Source organism: Dermacentor albipictus, chromosome 4 (assembly GCF_038994185.2).
Source record: "Dermacentor albipictus isolate Rhodes 1998 colony chromosome 4, USDA_Dalb.pri_finalv2, whole genome shotgun sequence".
Taxonomy (NCBI): domain Eukaryota; kingdom Metazoa; phylum Arthropoda; class Arachnida; order Ixodida; family Ixodidae; genus Dermacentor; species Dermacentor albipictus.
The window spans coordinates 39,040,165-39,057,741 of NC_091824.1; the positions used below are offsets into that span (position 1 = coordinate 39,040,165).

The following is a 17,577-nucleotide window of genomic DNA, read 5'->3' on the forward strand; positions in this document are numbered from 1 at the left end:
AAAACTTAATTAAATTGTGAATTTGGTTAATCTGAGGTTTTACAGTTTGTGTTAAAAACAACTTCATAAATTCCTGGCATAGCCTGATGGATAGCATTTTGTTAGTAAGCACTTATAAATTAATCGCAAGAAGGTCAGGGCCATAACAACGCGGTTATGAGTGCCAGCACGTGCAGTGCAGATTACACCGAGACCATTGCATCGAGGTGGCTCAAGGCGTCTGAGATTTGCGCGGGTTGTGTGGCGCCGTAAATTTCAGATGCCATGGCCAACCGTACTTCGTGCCTGCAGCCAGTGCCCACAAATTAAAAACAAAAGGGTAAAAAGATGCGGATACTCGTACTGAGCAAAAAAAAAAAAAAGAAGAGGAAAAGCCACAGTTTCACCAGAAAGGCGGAGCATTAATGGTGATAGCAAAGAAACAACTACACAAAGTAATGTTTGTAGTTTTATCCTGGTCACACGCGCTCTTAGGCAAACATTAACAGATCTTGCTCTATGACCACAAAGTCGCTGTCACAGTACGAGCGAACACTTCGCATCGTGTCTTGGAAATTTCAGATTACTTCACCGCCAACACTAGATTCGAGGGGACCCAATGCACACCAAAGCACCATACGTCTCGACTCGGCCTTTGCACCGAGATTACTTCCAGGATAAGGCACATGGCCCGTGCACAGATGCGCGTGCAACCCACGCCCCCTCCCCCATCCCATCTTCCCTAGCGTGTGCTTGATCACGTTACCATGCGTTCACTCCTTGCCCATCCCCCTTTTGCAGCAGGCATCGTCAGCTCTTGTGTTTCCTCAAGCACTGCAAATCGCAGTGCGCCCTGCAGCCTTTGCAAGTTATTTACTAACGCGACAAATGGCGCCGCAGTGTTTCCTGCCTACTGTGTCCCAGCGTGCATGCTTTAGTGGCATTTTTGCTGCTCAAACTTTTCACTCAGAAGGACACTTACAGTAACTTTCGCCTTGGCCGACATTTTTATAGTTTTTGCTAGATTTACTAGCTGTACAGGCTCCCGAGTACCTGCTTGAAATGGCTGAAAAATTTGTTAAATCAAAACCGTGTAAGGAAATTACTTTACTGAATCGCAAGAAAGAATACACGGTTTTTAATGCAACTTAGATTACGAAATTCAAATAGTTCATTACATCACGAATTTCGCTAAATTGAGGTTCGTTATATTGAGGTATACTAGCTGTATTTCTGGTAAGTGATCAATTAAAATTTTATAAAATGAATATCACTTCCAGGCCTGTTGTTGTGAGTTGGCATGATAATGAAACGTTTGAAGTGAGGGATTCTTTTTTTCATGTGGTATTATATGGCAAAGACTTTCTGGTGAACATTGTCACTTGTTTAAAAAACTGTCTGCTATGCTGTCCTTGTACTCTGACGTTGCATTACAGCGTATTTGACTTGCAAGCTACAAACTGACTGTTCAGTGTCTCATTATATACATTTGTGACGTTTAGTTTAAAGATAAAACAAGTGCATGACAGCTGTTTTGCCCAACAATTCAATCACTAAGATTCAACAGAGTTATGCTTATTATCATACTTGTTGGTTAGTTTTGCTTCATGGCCATTTGTGGAGCCGGTTGGTCCTGCCTAGTTATGAAGGCTTGCCGAGTATGTACGAGTATAATGTGCAGTTGCTGAGCTCTGTGCATGGCACACGAAGCATGCCTTGAAGCCTTTGTTTGTTCTATTCTTATTTACAGCAATTGGATGAAATCAGGGCCATCTCCACCAAGACAGTGCTGTCGTCAGCTGTGCTCATTGTATTCCTTGACTCCGCAAAGCACCTTCCGGTCAGTACAGCTTCTAACTCTCCGCACTACTTGTAGTACCTTCAAGAGGAGTATGGTAGCGCGATTCAAAGACGGGACAAGAGAAGACACAAAGGGACACACACACATAGCGCTGTGTGTGTCCCTTTGTGTCTTCTCTTGTCCCGTCTTTGAATCGCGCTACCATATTCCCCTTGAAGATGCATTACCAACAAGCCCACATTGCAACCCTCGTGAACTTGTAGTACCACTGGAAATTGAACCTGGAAATGCTCAACAAGAGAACAAAATGGAGCTGGGCACATCATGTAATGCGTAGGATAGATAACCGGCGGACCATCAGAGTTACAGAATGGCTGCCACGAGAATGGAAGCACAGTCAAGGATGGCAGAAAACTAGGTGGGGGATCACATTAGGAAATTCGTAGGCACAAGTTCGAATTGGTTGGCGCAGGACATGCATAATTGGAGATCGCAGGGAGAGGCATTCGCCCTGCAGGGGACGTAAAAATAGGCTGCTGATGATGATGGTGATGATGATTGCTATTGTGCTATGCTGTGCGTAAATCTGAGCACTGGCTCAAGGCGGTGATGCTCTTTGGGGAGCGAGTCTGATGTTGAGCTGATGTTAAAAAGACCTTTGCACACTGTAGAGCTTAGCGTGTGCATATTCCACAGTGAGCCACACTTTGTGGCTCAGTTTTTTTTCAGCCATGACCACTTCCCTGAACAGACCTTGATTGATCATATAGATAGAAAATTCTAACCTGATGTGTAAATCTCAGTTGTTACTAGTTTAGGGCACCTTGTACAATGACTTAATTGAAGTAAGGTTGAGTCGCACCAGTGTTTCAGGATTTTACTTCTGCTAAACCTTTATGGTGTCTTATCATGGCGACACATAGCACTACACGGTTCAATGCTTTGTTCTTTACTAGACAATGCCTGAGGAATGTCCTCGTCCACGAGTCTTTCAGAAATTTTTGTAGGGGGTTTGAAAAGCAATATTTTCAAATCAAATACACATGTTCGAGAAAAACAGCCATCGAATATCAAACCGAATATTGAATATTCCCACTTTCTAAGTAAAAGTTAGATGAATAGTTTCATGGAGTTGGTTCAGTAACAAAAGGCTTGTTTGCACTACTTGATATAATTCAGGATGTCTACCAACCGGGAAAACCGGGTAAACCAGGAATTCTCAGGGATATTGAGAAGTCTGGAAAAACTCGCGGAAAACTTAGGGAATTTGTGCCTCTATCAGGGAAAATTAGCTGTAATTTTATTTAAAGGGTCGAAAGACGCGGTAATGCTGGCTCGAGAACAAACAGGAATCGTAATGAATCCTCCTCTTTGACGTTCTGTCGTCGGCTGGAGGAGTTGCCAGTGTACAGCCAATGACCGACTTTCCGGATTCCCGATTATTTGGACGGACTCGCGGCACCACCACGTACCCCATAGAGTCAATGTATCAGAACGTCTGAAATTTCGGACGCAAAAACTCTTGGCCGTCCGATTTTCCGGATGTTTTGCCATGACCGCAGGTCCGAAACGGCATTAACGCCACCACTGCTGCTATTTTGATTACCTCGCCGCCTCAAATCGGAGCTCTCGAACTCAGATCCGCGGGCAGCCGTAGCCACCACTGGCGGCAACGCTAGGCCTAGCTGCTTCGACGTTCGCTATGAAGCTTCTCGCCGTTGGGTGCCGTGTTTTTTTATTGAAAGAATTCGCTGCTGTCAGCAATGGCACGTACTCCGCCATTGCGGTCCTCGCGATTGGCTTAGAAGCTTGGAAAGCATGGCGCGTTGCATAATGCCGGTTCCTTAAAGTCAGTTTCGCCTCCGTACATATATGTTACTTAGTGAAGCATACACAAAAGTATTGCAGTGAAGCGTAACAAGCATGAGAACAGGCTATTGCCACGGGACACAGTAAGTATTCCTTAATTATACACGCGTGCACCCGGTATTTCCTGTCACAGTACGAGTATCGATATGCCTAATACGTGTACCGACAGACCTTCAGAGCGTTTTCGAATGTGTCTGTGACGGTTTGAGCCCTTAAGGGCAGTAAATGAATGCATTTATTTTTTTCCCACTGGCCAATTTTTCGGATGTTTTCGCGGGCCCTAAGGAGTTCAAAACTCGGACGTGGTCTGTGCAACTGACCAAGAAGATGCTTCAAATGGTCCGTGGGGCGAACGAGTGGCGGAAGGAGTACAAGAACAGAAAGGACCAACGCATTGAGGAATGACCGGGAAAGGAAGCATGCTGCCGCCATTTTGAAGGAGCTTGAGCTCAAAAAACAAAGTGTTGGCTGATGCCAAGATGCAAGTGTCCCTCATCCAAACAAAAATAATCTCTTTAAAGCTGTGAAACACAACACTGAAGTGCCATGCGTGGGCTGAGGGTATGTCAGGACAGTTGAGGTTGACTTACGAGCTGTTGAGAGAGAATCTCAATTGTGACAAAGTTTGGGCCTCATACCACTGAGCTTGCTATCAGTTGATAGAAATAGCTCATATTTGAAAATATTTGCTTTTGTATGCATCTCCTTTTTTATTCGTATTTGAGAATGTCCGACTCGATTTGCAATTTTTTTCATAGACATATTACTTGCTGTGCATTTTACTAACCCCTCCCTTCTATTCTCTTTTTGAATAACATAAATATACTCCTTAGTATCCAAATTGGATTAAGTAGTATTTTTAAAATTTTTTTTCATATGCTTAGTAGAGAGTGACAGCACCGGGCAGTATGGTTTCAGCTCGTCTTGACAAAAAACATAGTTCTGCATCACTCCGGGAATTTCGCAAGGGCACTCAGGGAAAACCTGGAAAACTCAGGGAATTTAGAAATGTCAAATTGGTAGACACCCTGATATTGTAATGCCGTGTACAATTGAATTGCATGTCAGGTTGACTGCGAAGCTTGTGAACGACACACAGAGCAAAGTATGATCACTTCTGGTGCATGATGATATTGAAAGTAACAAAATAAAGGAACATCACGTCCCAGATGCTTCTAATAGAGTGCAGTGCTTGTTGAAAGAGAGAAGGGCAATACTACAGCACAGCTCATCGTTTTGAGGGAATCCAAACATAGTGAGGCTGGCTGCTCTTTCTAAATCGAGACTGCCTAAGACGAGATGTGCTTATTCAACGACTGGTAGCTTTTGTGCATGAGCAACCTCCTCCATGTGTTTGTTCAGAAACTTAGTTGCCTGTGCAACAACTGTGGTGTTGCTAAACCAGAATCTTTCTCTCTCTCTCTCTTTCTTTCTTTCTGATGCTTATGTTGTAAAGATGGGTTTCTAGCTCAGTCGGTAGAGCATGAGACTCTTAATCTCAGGGCCATGAGCTTGAGCCTCAAGTTGGGTGCCAGTTATGTAAAGATGGTTTTTCGCGAGGCTCACCCTACGAGTGATAGTCAGGAAAGGGCACAATGCTCCTCGACTTCGCAATGCATAAAGGTGCTATGGCAGGGTTTGTCAACTCTCCGACACCGCTAGCAGTAAAGGCTTCAGGGTCAGATCAGCTACAAGTATGGGTTTATTCACCCAAGATATAGCACAGTGCAACAGTCATGGCGCTTACAGGCAAAGGCTCACCACAAGACTGATCGAGTATGCGTGCCTGCTGTGCTATGGCTAACCAGGCAGCTGTCCACCAAGCACAAGAATGAGAAGTCACGGAGGCAAACGTTCCACGTAACCACCTAGTTGTGGACCGGTGAACATCTGCCACGGCAATGAAGCACTTAGCAGAAGAGAGCTTGGGTGGAAAGGGTGCCCGGGGGCCACCAATTGGGAGGTCAATCAAGGCACGTCCCGGTGACGTTTGCTCATGTGGTGACTCGATCTTTGGAGGGAGAAGCACAATTTCCGCAGGAAATTAGCTCCGATGTGCTAGCTGCGCCCCCCATGTTGCTGTTATGGCAGCGGTTCCCGGAGATTGAGCTAAGCACAACGACCCAGTTGGGGGACGAGGCGCAGGAACACACCTCGATTCCCACAACGTAAAGCAAATTCAGTACAAGATTGGCTTGGGAGATGCAGCTGAATGCTGAGGGAGTGCCTGACTTGGTCGTGCTACCCTAATTGCCCAGACGTTTGCATTTATTTCGCACTGTAGACTGCAAGTGTTGTTGTCCCTTGTAATATTCGAACTGAATGAATATTTGACATCTTCGAATAGAGAATTCTTGAATTGAGCATGAATCAAACAGCAAAGACTATTGGATACATATTCGAAATTTCGAATATTTGCACACCCCTAGAAATAAGCACAAACAGCCATGAAGCTGCAGAAATTTGTTACGGTAAAGAAAGTTCCCTCTATTCTTTCCTCCCGCTTGTGCTTACCTCAGCGCTGATCTTCTCACCCTGGTATGCTCTTCCCCTAGCTTTGTAATGGCCATTTCATTAATTACTTTACATATACCATATACTTTTCTTCAACATGGAAACTATGCCATACGCTTGGAAGCAGTGGTCTCGCATGCTGTCTCCGTTGACACCACCGTGTACCATAAAATTTTTCTTTTTTTATTAGATCAGTGGTAGAAAACTGACACTTGTTGCAGGAACTTGTTACGCTAAAGAAAGTTCCCTCCATTCCCTCCAGCTTGTGCTTACCTCAGCACTGACCTTCTCACACTGGTATGCTCTTCCTCTAACTGCTTAATGGCCATTTCATTAATTACTTTATATATACTGCATACTTTTCTTAAAAAAATTAAATTATGGGGTTTTACATGCCAAACCCACCTTTATGATTATGGTTATGATTATGATTATGAGGCACGCCATAGTAAAGGACTCCAGAAATTTGGACCACCTGGGGTTCTTTAATGTGCACCTAAACCTAAGGAATGTTTTTCTTCAACATGGAAACTATGCTATACTCTTGGAAGCAGTGGTCTCACATGTTGTGTCGCTGTTGACACCACCATGTACTATAACGTTTCTTTTTTTTTTAATCAGTGGTAGAAAGCTGACACTAAATCAGTTCAGGCTTTTTTTCAAAACTCTTTATTTTTTTTTTCGTTTTGTGGAAAAAGTTTGATTATTGGTAGACCATTGCAAGGCCATTGAACTTCACACTGAAACATTGGTGCAGACCCATCTCTTTGACTCGATAGATTTCCGACTAGTTTCCCATACCTTGGGCACAGTTGTCAGAGGAATATTCTCTAGACTTGCTAGACCGAGTTTGGTTCCTTGAGAATGTTTGGTAATTCTCATTCACTGATAAACACTGAACTGGGCTCGAGAACAGGCCACGAAAATCCATTATTTCACAGAGATCTGGTGCAGGAGTTTTTGGGGGGACGTCACATGCATTTCGCGGGTTCAGAACCATGCTGCCGCCGGTTACCCACCAGCTATTGAAAGGGGTACGGGCATCTCCCGGCCCGATACTCGGCTTTCTTTAGGAGTGAACTGGTTTGGGGAAGGAGCGCGAACCATGCAAATCCTGTCAAACCCTGTGGGCATAACAAAACCCCGGAAAAGCGGGTCCAGGCTGCTTCTATGGCTGCAGTTTCCCATGTGGTATCCCAAAGCACCTGTTAGGCGGGGACACCCTTGGGTTGAATCTTTGCAGCTTTTCTGATTTGCCAAGCCTCCTATCACAGTAAAGGATGGTCACCCAAATGATCGCGGCTGAAGACCAAGGAGTGACTTGCTTGCTGTGGTCGATGTTCATAGTGGCCAGTGCAACCTGCCCATTGCCATACCAAAATGTCTTGCCATTGGTTGCTGTTCATGTCTTCTCACAACGCCGTCGTCATGTAAAATAGGCGTCCTGCTCCTGCATTTCCAATTGATTTAGCAGCTTTGCAACTGCAGTCACGTGGCAGAAAAATTGAGCAACTGACCGAAAACAGTCGCTTTTTGCTCATAGTGACCATTTGCGACCTGTCGTTTTGCAACCATCTTGGCCGCGCAACCTCTACGAGTTGCCAGTGTGAATCAGCTCTACGAGTGCATGCTTTGCTATTGCAAAAATGTAATTTACTGATGCATCTTAAGTTAATACTGATCTTTAGTGTCGCTTTAAATGATATCACCGAGTAGTAACCAGGACGGCTGGCATTGGTGCCAGGTGGAGAGAGTGTTGGCTTGTGGTGATTCAGCCAGCATTATTAATTAATGTTTTACTGGTAAAATGCAGTTGGTTGCATGCTTATGGTATGGTCACAGCATTTCCAGCAGGCTATGCAGGAATATCATATGACATTAAGTGAGGCCATGTCACCTAACAGCTGAGAGAGTGGACTTTAAGGGGTTTGTTGTTGGTGTTAGCGTAGACAAACATTGTGTGTAGAAATGCAGCATAACATTAATGCTATCAGCTGCTTAGCCAGCTAATTTATTACTGCTGCTTTTCTTTTATTGGTCGGTCACATTTGATAGTTGTCAAACATTGAATTGTTTCAGAAAAGCCGTCAAGCGCTGTACATTGGCTCCATGCTATCCCCCGTGGCACGCATAATTCGTTGTCTGCCTTTGTGGGCATGTACACCAGTCACTTGAACCCGGGGTTACACAAAAAAGAAAAAAAACAAATTTCCTCAGTACCTCTGCATGTAACCTAAATCTGACAAGCACATTGCAATGTTTGCACTGCCAACTCTAAACTGCGGTCTTCAGTTCCAGGTTGCATGCGAAGCCATCTAGAAAATCAAGATTTTTTTTGCAGAACCCACAGTCCGCACACTTTTGATCATGGGTGCACTTTAGCGGTCACCACTTGTTATTTAATCAGTTAATCATAGACGATATCTGGCCCTTGAACCATAACACACCATGCATCATCATCATCACCATCATCATCATCGTCATCACTTGTTTAGAGGTTAGCAGTGGTTCATGAAGTCCTGCATAAGCATCAATGTTCTGATATTCTTTCAAGTAAGTCTAGCCTAGAACCGGCGCATTTTCTGCAGGCAGCAACCATTTGGGCTTTTCACGCAGTGTCCTACGGTGGTGCGAAACTGCACTTTCTGAACAACTTGTGTTTGTGATAGGACATCAGGATTAGCATCCTTATGCTAGTGGGGCCAGTGCTTGTGCTGTTGTTAAACCTAGACTAGATCATTGATTACAATCAATAATCTAATCTGATTTCAATGACGCAATGTTTGAGGTTGTGGCATGCAAAATCAGTGATGACGATGAGCCCCAATAAACAGGAATATATTTTTACTCAGCAGAAGGCCCTAGCTGATGGTCATTCCTTGGCAGATAAACCTCCCGGCTTCCTCACGCCGGCCGCGTGTGATCTGAGCCACGTGCCCGCTTTGTTTCCTAGGCAATGGCCTCTCTCTAGCCAGGTGCCATTCTCCTCATCTTCCTTGACGTAGATGCTGCTGCAGGTGGCTCCCCCTCTAGTGACGGAGCCGTGCAGGTAGCCGGAACAATACTTGAAGAGTTTGGGTCGAGGTGTTGGGAGTTTAAGCGTGTTCGATGACTGACGAGGATAAACTGCCTCTGGGCTAATTAGTTTTTCCAGTGACTGAGAGAGTCGGTCTTCAATCAAGGTGGGTTTGAGGCAATCAATAGAGATAGTGTCCTGTAGGCCATTTAAGTCCTTGGTGAAATGCGTGTCAGCACCATAAATGACGCAGTATGGATCATCGTAAGGATGTTGCAGGGACTTCTGTACGGAGTCACGGCGGACGAAAGCATAAGAAGATGTTGCCAGCTGTTTGGGAAGATGCAATGCGGTACAGTGCTGGCAGCATGGCTCAGGAGCACGAATTGTACGGAAAGGAGCTCGCAGCCTGTTGATGTAGTTGGTGGAGTCAAGGCATGGCGATGAAATGGTAGGGTGGAAGAACTCCTCCGGAAGGTGTAGTGGTGCTCCAAAAACCATCTCAGAAGGCGACAGTGCAGATCCTACTTCATTGTAGCCCAAAAACCAGTGGTAGTGATGTGGACGAGTGAGTGGTGTCAGGCTGTGCCCTTAGCAAGGTCTTGATGTAGCGGTGAAAATGTCCAACAAGACCATTGGTGATGGGTTAATATGCCAAGGTGCATATGCGAGCAGTGCCTAGGAGGGTCAGCAGGTTATTGAATAGTGCCAATTCAAACTGGCATCCTCTCTCGGTTGTAATAGTAGATGTTATGCCGTATCAAGAAACTCAGCCCGTGACAAATGCATTTGCAATGGTTTCAGTACGGATGCCACCTGGCATCTGTACTGAAGGAAAGCTTCTGGCCATCTGGTAAAGCGATCTATACAGGTTAGGAGGTGGGTGTTCCTGTTTGATAGCAGCCATGGCTCTGAAATGTCAATGTGTACCTTGTCGAATCATTCAGATGGTGGAGTAAACAAGCTAGAAGGTGCCCTTGTGTGTCGGTGAACTTTTGATTGTTGGCATACTAGATAACCACGTGCACAGGCATGTGTGTCCATGTTGATGCCCGGCCAGACAAAACATTGTCACCAGATGTTGCATGGCCCGGATTCTAGCGTCGCATAGTTTGTGAAGGGCATCAAAAACGGTGCGCCAGAAATTGAGTGGAACTACTGGACATGGGGTGCACTTGGAGACATCGCAAAGAATAGGGACGGCACATGGTGGAAAGTGGACATATCGCAGATGTAAGGTGCCAGGTTTTCCACGAAGCGCAATTACCTCTGTGTCATCTTGTTGCTGGGCATAAAGTGTGGAGAAGTCGATGCTAACCGTGTTGTTGTCCGTAGTGATGAAAGAGGCACAGTGCGAAAGTGCAGCCACTGCGACATTGTCCTTTCCATGCCCCTGCCATATGTCCATGATGAATTCTGCAATGAAGAGAAGATGGCATGTTTCCCGTGGTGAAAATTTGGTAGAATTCGACCGGACGGCAAAGGTCAAAGGTTTGTGGTCTGTCTTAGTGTGGAACTCACGACCCTCCAGGAAGTATTTGAAGCGACGTACAGCCATGTACATTCTGAGGAGTTCTCTTCCGAATGTACTGTAGGGGGTCTCCGTGAATGAGAGCTTCCGAGAAAAGAATTCAAGGGAATGCAATCACCGCTAAGGATGGGATGACACTGACCTTTGCACCAGTATCCACGAGAAAACGCAGGTCTGTGGTTTTGTCAGTCGCAAAGAATAAGCGGCTGTCTTTGGCACAAGCACCACTCGCCGCTTCTTGTGATGCTGCAGGATGTTTCCCTGAAAACTACAGGGTGCTGTGCACTTTCCTGCTGCATTACCGAAGCTACGATGGTACTACTAGCATTCACCTTGCCCTGATGAGGATGGCGAGCGGCTGTGCGAGAAAGAGTGGCGGTATGACATCATGAATACTTGAAAGAATATTTGGAAGAGAGCTGGCATCGAGTGGATAGAGCAGCGATCCTGTCTGACAGTTTGCAGATCTCCTTGTGTAATTCATCATGCAGGCTTTGCAAGGTGGGCAAGGGTGGCACAGTGGATGCATCTGAATGTTCCACAAGTGAAATCGTGGGACTTGATGCTTTTACGACGGAGTTGGCAAGTTGGAATAGCTGCGACACGGGCAGACTGTTAGCGGTCGCCATAACCATGCAGACGGAGATGGGCAAACATTGTAGGAACAATTCACAAAGCAAATTTTGATCGAAGGAGGTTGCCTTGTCTCCAAGGAGCTGTTGAAAACAACGCAGGAGCTGCAAAGGTTTGCGATACCCGAGCTCTTCAGTTTGGAGAAACTGCTGTAGCCGTCGCTGTTATGAGATTGTCGTGCTTTTGTGGCGTTCGCTCGTGAGCATGTCAAAAGGGTCTGCCGCCGGGGGTCGAAGGATCGGGTCGCGAAGCTCAGTGGCAATCTCAGGCGGCAGCGAGGATACGAGATGGCTGAATTTTTGAGTCTGCGATGTAATTTGCGCGATGGGAGACTGGCTGTTTACTTGAGTGATCCAGAGTTGGGGGCTCGCTGGGCAGTACTGGTGTAACCTCAGCGAAAGAGCAGCCACGTCGCGCTGTGGTGCAGGGTTTGTTAGGTCGCTGTCATCAGTGACAGGGGTTCTGCGCTGATGATTGGAAGCGTTGCGGTTGTCATAAGCCATGTCCAATGTCTGTGGTCACCAATCTTGTGGCGTGACAAATGAGTGATGACAGTGAGCCACAATAAACAGGAGCATATGTTTACTCAGCAGAAGACTCTAGCTGATGGTCATTCCTTAGCAGATAAATCTTCCAGCCTCCTCGCGCTGGTCGCACGTGATCTGAGCCACGTGCCTGCTTCACTTCCTAGGCAATGGCCTGTCCCTAGCCAGCCGCCGTTCTCCTCACCTTCCTCGACGTCGATGCTGCTACGAGGTCATTGGCTGAAAATTTCACTTCTTTTCATAGTAAGATTGGGCACTGTTGAGGATCCTCGTGTGCGAAGCAGACTGTATGCTAGAATGTTTTGTATGAACAGCTGTTAGTCAATCATGGTAACTTACATTACTAGTGAAAGCAGATGGCCATTTGCAAAGTGTTCTTGTGAATAAAAACCTTTGGGAATTTAGCGGCCCTTGAGTATTTGAACAGGGTCGGAGTAAAAGATTTAAATATGAGTGCTGCATTAACATGTGTTGACTGCATGTTATTTATTTTTTTAATTTGTTGATTAAAGCCTGTCTGCATGATTTGAGTTCATACATGTCAAAACAGCTGCACTGACAATTTTTTGTTGCATTTTCATTATGGGGTCTACAGCAGTGATTTAGATTTTTGTTGGTGACCTTGTTATGTGCATGAGCATGTACGTAGAATTTAATGAGCTGCTCGTTTCATTCACTTGTAGGGAATCTGCATGAATAACTTCACCTGTAAAGTGTAGTGAAAAATACAGCCATTTCCCCTATCACATTAAGGTTATCTGTGGACTAGTAATTAATGCTTAATGAATTGTTCAAATCAGTATTAATGCTCTGAATAAAGAGAAATCAAGCGTACACACACGAAAATAAAAAAAGCAGACCATTGTATAGGCATTCTCTTTAATATTTTTGGAAGATAGGCAAATTACCTGTCATCATTTGCTCTTTGTTCACCTGTCTCATTAAGGTGTTCTAATTGTCGCCGTGCCTCTTGAGCAGTGCTGCCAACTTCTGGAGCCATTTTTACATTAACTGTAGGGAGGTCTAGGAAAACGTCCCTAGAATAGTCTAGATTTTTTAAATGAACTTGTACTTCTGTGTTTCTGGGGCTTGCGTAAAGTTATGATTTTTTATGCAGATTAATAGCTGATCTTATAGTTCAGTTTCTCGTCACTCATTTTAAAGCATTTAATTGTACAGATATCATGTCAAACGTATTCTAAAATGATGCCACGAGCTATGTGCAGTCATGCTTTGAAGAGCATTTGTTCACACAAAGCTTGATGAATGGAAAGGAATAAAAGAAAACATTGCTTAAGTATGTATCTCCTATGCCTTTGAAGTGTAGAGACAGTTAGCATTCTCTATGAACTTTCACGACATCGATAAAAAAATGTAGTAAGAATTAAAATGCATTCACATAAACAATAAAGACATTTACATAGGAAATAGTCTGGATTTAACACTCTGTAGCCATGGCTTGAAAGCCCGGTGCAATGTTTCCAAGTTCCCTAGGTTAACATTGATCTCCCTCTTTTTTCTAAACAGTGCTCAAGATCCATAAATCTAGGGAAATTCCTTTGGGGTTGGCAACACTGCTCTTTAATTCGCCTGTGCGTGTTCTGTTCATTTGTGCATGTAATGTTTGCATTGTAACGGCCATGTGAATAACTGTCTTGGCCCTGCAGAGTGTCAATTTGATCCCTCAGACTACCACATTTCCAAGGAATCGGTTTGCCAAGACTCGCGTAAGTGCGCGTCCAGGAAGTGAGTAAGGCTGTACGAAAGAAACGTGCTTCGTGTTGTCGTCGTCATGGGGCTTTCTCGTGTGGGGCTTGTGGTATAGTCCTGTTAAGTCATTGCAGGGCTGTGTTTGGTGCTTGTGGTTAAGCGTGTTGTCGTGTCGGGTGCTATTTGACGTGGTCCTTAGCTTGAAAAAAGAAAACTTTCTGTTGCTTCTGTTGCTTTTCTTCCTGTCAGACTGATCTTTCTTCTTTCTTTAGTGAATATACATGCTTTATTTGTCACTCATTAAGGGAGTACTGACACAAAATGTTTGTCTAGTTTTTTTTTTGCTAAGCAGCTACTAACCTTATAACGAGGCTTCTAGTCTTCAAACAAGCAACAAATTATGTTTTATGCTATCTTTTAATGTGATGAATTCAAAATGCACACTAAATGGGGCAATGCTGTGGGCACGTTGGCAAAATAAGTTGCAGTTTCGCCTGAAAAGTGAAACATCGATTGCAACAGCAAATTATTAGACAGCCATTTAAAGTATGGACAGTAGCTTTATCGGCCGCATAATCTCATTAACATTCACTTACTAAATAAATTGACAGGCATGGTGTCCCACCCACGCATAAGCAAACAAGAACACATTTCACTCAATGACCATGGACACTTGCTTTCAAAACACTGATGTCAGGAAGAGCTTGAGCAGCAGTGAGCGAATTGCAAACTAAGCAGTGAGAACACAGTGCACAGGAAGCCATCAGCCCTTGGTGTGCCTAGACTTTGTACCCATCACAGATGGTTTTCTAGATAGGGCCCATGTGGCTTACTCAGATGCTGCCGCAGTAGAATGTAAAACGATATCACGTCACCACTACCTTCGATTTTGTGACTTAAAAAGCACGCCCATCAACGCACCCTATGTTAGCATACTGCACTGTTTTCGGCATGCATTTTGAACTAGTTGCATTAAAGAGGACATAATTAATTATTTGTTGCACATTCAAGGAATTCTTGCACCATACCGTCATTAGGTAATCAGCAACCATCTAATAAAGAAGGAGACAGGTACAAATATTTTTTTGTAAGTACTTCTTGAAAGCTTTAGGCTTCTTTTTTAGTTTCTTATTTATGATTACTGTGTCCCTGTTTGCAAGGTCTTCAAAGAGTAATTAATACATTAGCCCAAAGTGCAGTATGCAAAACAGCAGGCATGTAAGACCTTGACATGACAGTACAAACAAAATTAATCTGTGTCATTTGTAAAGAGGAACAAATCTTGCATTACATCTTTGCAAAGGTTAGCAGGCAGGGTAATTTGTCATCAAAGTACATTTGGACAGCATGTTCATTAACAAGTAGGGGCGTGCGAATACCAAATACTAGATTTCAAATCGAATATTGAATCGAATATCAGAAAATTTAGCACAAATGTTTGGGCTTACAAATTTTGTGCAAGAAGCACAGCGCTGCACATGCTGAAGATGCTACTCACATTATGTAACAAGAATGTAGCTAGCCATCTGTAACTTAGGTACATAGGTATCGAGATGTATAAACTCTACTTTTATTGAAGGGAACATCAAATTAGTATTACAGCACTGATAACAATTGAGTTCGTATATGAAGGTCTGTAACTATTTTTTTATTGATAAAACATCAGTCGAATAGAATTAAGTGCTTTTTTACCTCTGAAGCTTCAAAAATAGCGAAGTTGTCCTAAGCACCAACGGGGCTTTCAGTTTAATAGTAGGTCATATATATACTGCACTTAATGGCAACCTTCTATTGCTTAGAAAGCATTTCTTACCCATTTTCTTCCAGAAAACGGGCAGCTTTTTTTCCATATTTATGACAGGCGGTTTCTGTGTCTTATCGTCAGCTGGTTATAAAGACAATCTGCGCTACATGCGAAAGCGGGAAATGCGCACCACGTCACTTGGCGCCACTCTGCTGGGTCATTGGCACCGACTGTAAAGAGTTTTCAAATTGGGAGGCTCACGGCAAGTTTGCATGATGCCAGCATGCCGGCAACTACTGCAAGCACCTGTTCGAAGTTTGTCTGCATGCTTGCACATGGGCAGGGAGCTCTCAATTGCATGAATCAACATGCGCGAAAACTGAACACGCAAATCCAATATGATCAGCGCGCCTTCCGGTGTCCAATCAGCCCGATCTTTGTACATGCTTCCATACTTTCCATGCGTGCTGCTTTTGCTGTTGTCTCAGTCCACTTATTGATCGGTCCAGTCGACCTGGTCTAACTTTGTACCGATGAAATTGTGCATGTCAAGGCATTGGCCATGGCCCGTTCATTTGCCATGGAATACTTGAGAAACTGAATACTTGATACTCGATTCGCGAATCAAATTATTCGAATGTCGGCTGTTCCATTCAAAATGGGAGTATTCGCACACCCCTTACACTAACAAGTCATTTTAAGAGAAAAGTTTAGCTCGAGACCTCCCATTCAAATACATTCGAATGGAGAAATAGTTTTTCTTGGTAATCATTATACCAGTTTTGATAAGGTTTTGTGGCATTTAAAGGGAAAAGTGAAACTCTAGCAACTGCATGACTCTGGCACCTAACAATGAAGGATAATATCACAATTCTGTAAACTGCACCTAATAATGCATCTAAGAGGACAAGCTTGATGTGATCTGACAAATTTGATACACCACTGTCAAATAACCACTAATTTCCGAGTAGGACTTTTCCTAAACCCTTGTAAAGATTGTAAAACATAAGCTGAAAATTTATGTGTCAGATTTCTTTGCTTGAGACGCTGTAACATGTGCTGTTTGCAGAACTGTGACGTCCGTTTTTGGTGCAGAGTCAAACAAATTTGTTAACTTTGTGCTTATATATATATATTTTTAATTACTGATTGGTGGCAATTCTGGAGAAGAAATTTGAGGTCCTAAATCAAAATTCTGCTGAATAAGTTGCTAGAACTTAACTCACTCTCAAAGGCATCAACTTTAATGAAAAATCAGTCCAGCAGTTGTCTCGTAACAACATCTATGCATTCTGCATGTAATAATTGAGTAGAGTAATATGAGTTGTCTCTGAGCTAGAGCCTCTTATTAAGCATGCACTGAAATCTACAAATGTGTTGCCCTTTTACACAATGCATGTAACCTGCACGCTGCTTTTGATTATCGGGAATATTTGCTTCCTTTCTTTTTTCTTCATTAAACATGGGAAAGGCTTTTTGTGTTTCACTTGACTTAAACTTTCCTGAATGAACACTAAAATGAAACACTGAACCAATGTAAACCGAGAAGGTTTTCTTCCAAAAGTTTATTTTCGTAACCTTCATAGTAAGAGGCTGATTACTAGGAGAAAAAATGGTGGGAGGGGGGGGGGGTGTCGCCCGAAATTAGATTTTTAAAAACTTTTGCCTTGAAACCCCGGCACTGGTAGGTCAGCGTGGCATCATAGATTTAAAAATTGTCTGCTCATATTTGGGCCATTCTGATGCAGTAATAGTTCTTGAAACTGGCCATGCTTCTGTGTGGCTCCAGTACAATACAACGTACTTCAGCTTTTATGATAACAACTAACTTAGCTAGGCCCAAGCATACATCATCAAAATTTATGACCTCATTGCGAGGGTGCATCAAGTCGGCATCGCCACCTACCTGCCTTTCACTTTTGCATAACTTCTGGCTTATTAAAAGCTTTTCTCGCTTAAACATTGGCTTTTCTCTGGTACTCTAGGAAGGTGATTTACTAATACAGCTCGGCTTATCTCTTTGGTGTCCCTCTAACGTAGACTTTGTTGCAAATTTTAAAAGCTCTAAAAGGCAGTGATGTGATTTGCAAAAAGCCCTTCCCAGCAACTGTTAGGAAGAACAGAGAACTTTTGTTTTGTCTTCAGTGTTTTGCTTCAAGCACTCCTTTTCTGTTTCTCTAGAGAGGAGTGTGCATAATGGACCCTTTGTTAACGTCATTGGGACAAGTGTCACCC

The 17,577-nt window shown here is 43.7% G+C and overlaps 1 protein-coding gene across 2 annotated transcripts in view; it reads left to right on the forward strand.

Annotated features, from left to right (window-relative positions):
* Esyt2 (extended synaptotagmin-like protein 2) overlaps positions 1-17,577 on the forward strand; it is a 93,043-nt gene that overhangs the window by 37,772 nt on the left and 37,694 nt on the right. Inside the window, exons 14-15 of one of the 2 annotated variants that reach the window (XM_065443758.2) lie at positions 1,730-1,819; positions 13,556-13,615. In XM_065443758.2, coding sequence (XP_065299830.2) covers positions 1,730-1,819; positions 13,556-13,615 — 150 coding nt within the window. The remainder of the gene's footprint in view (positions 1-1,729; positions 1,820-13,555; positions 13,616-17,577) is intronic. The other variant, XM_065443760.2, reaches the window with a different exon arrangement.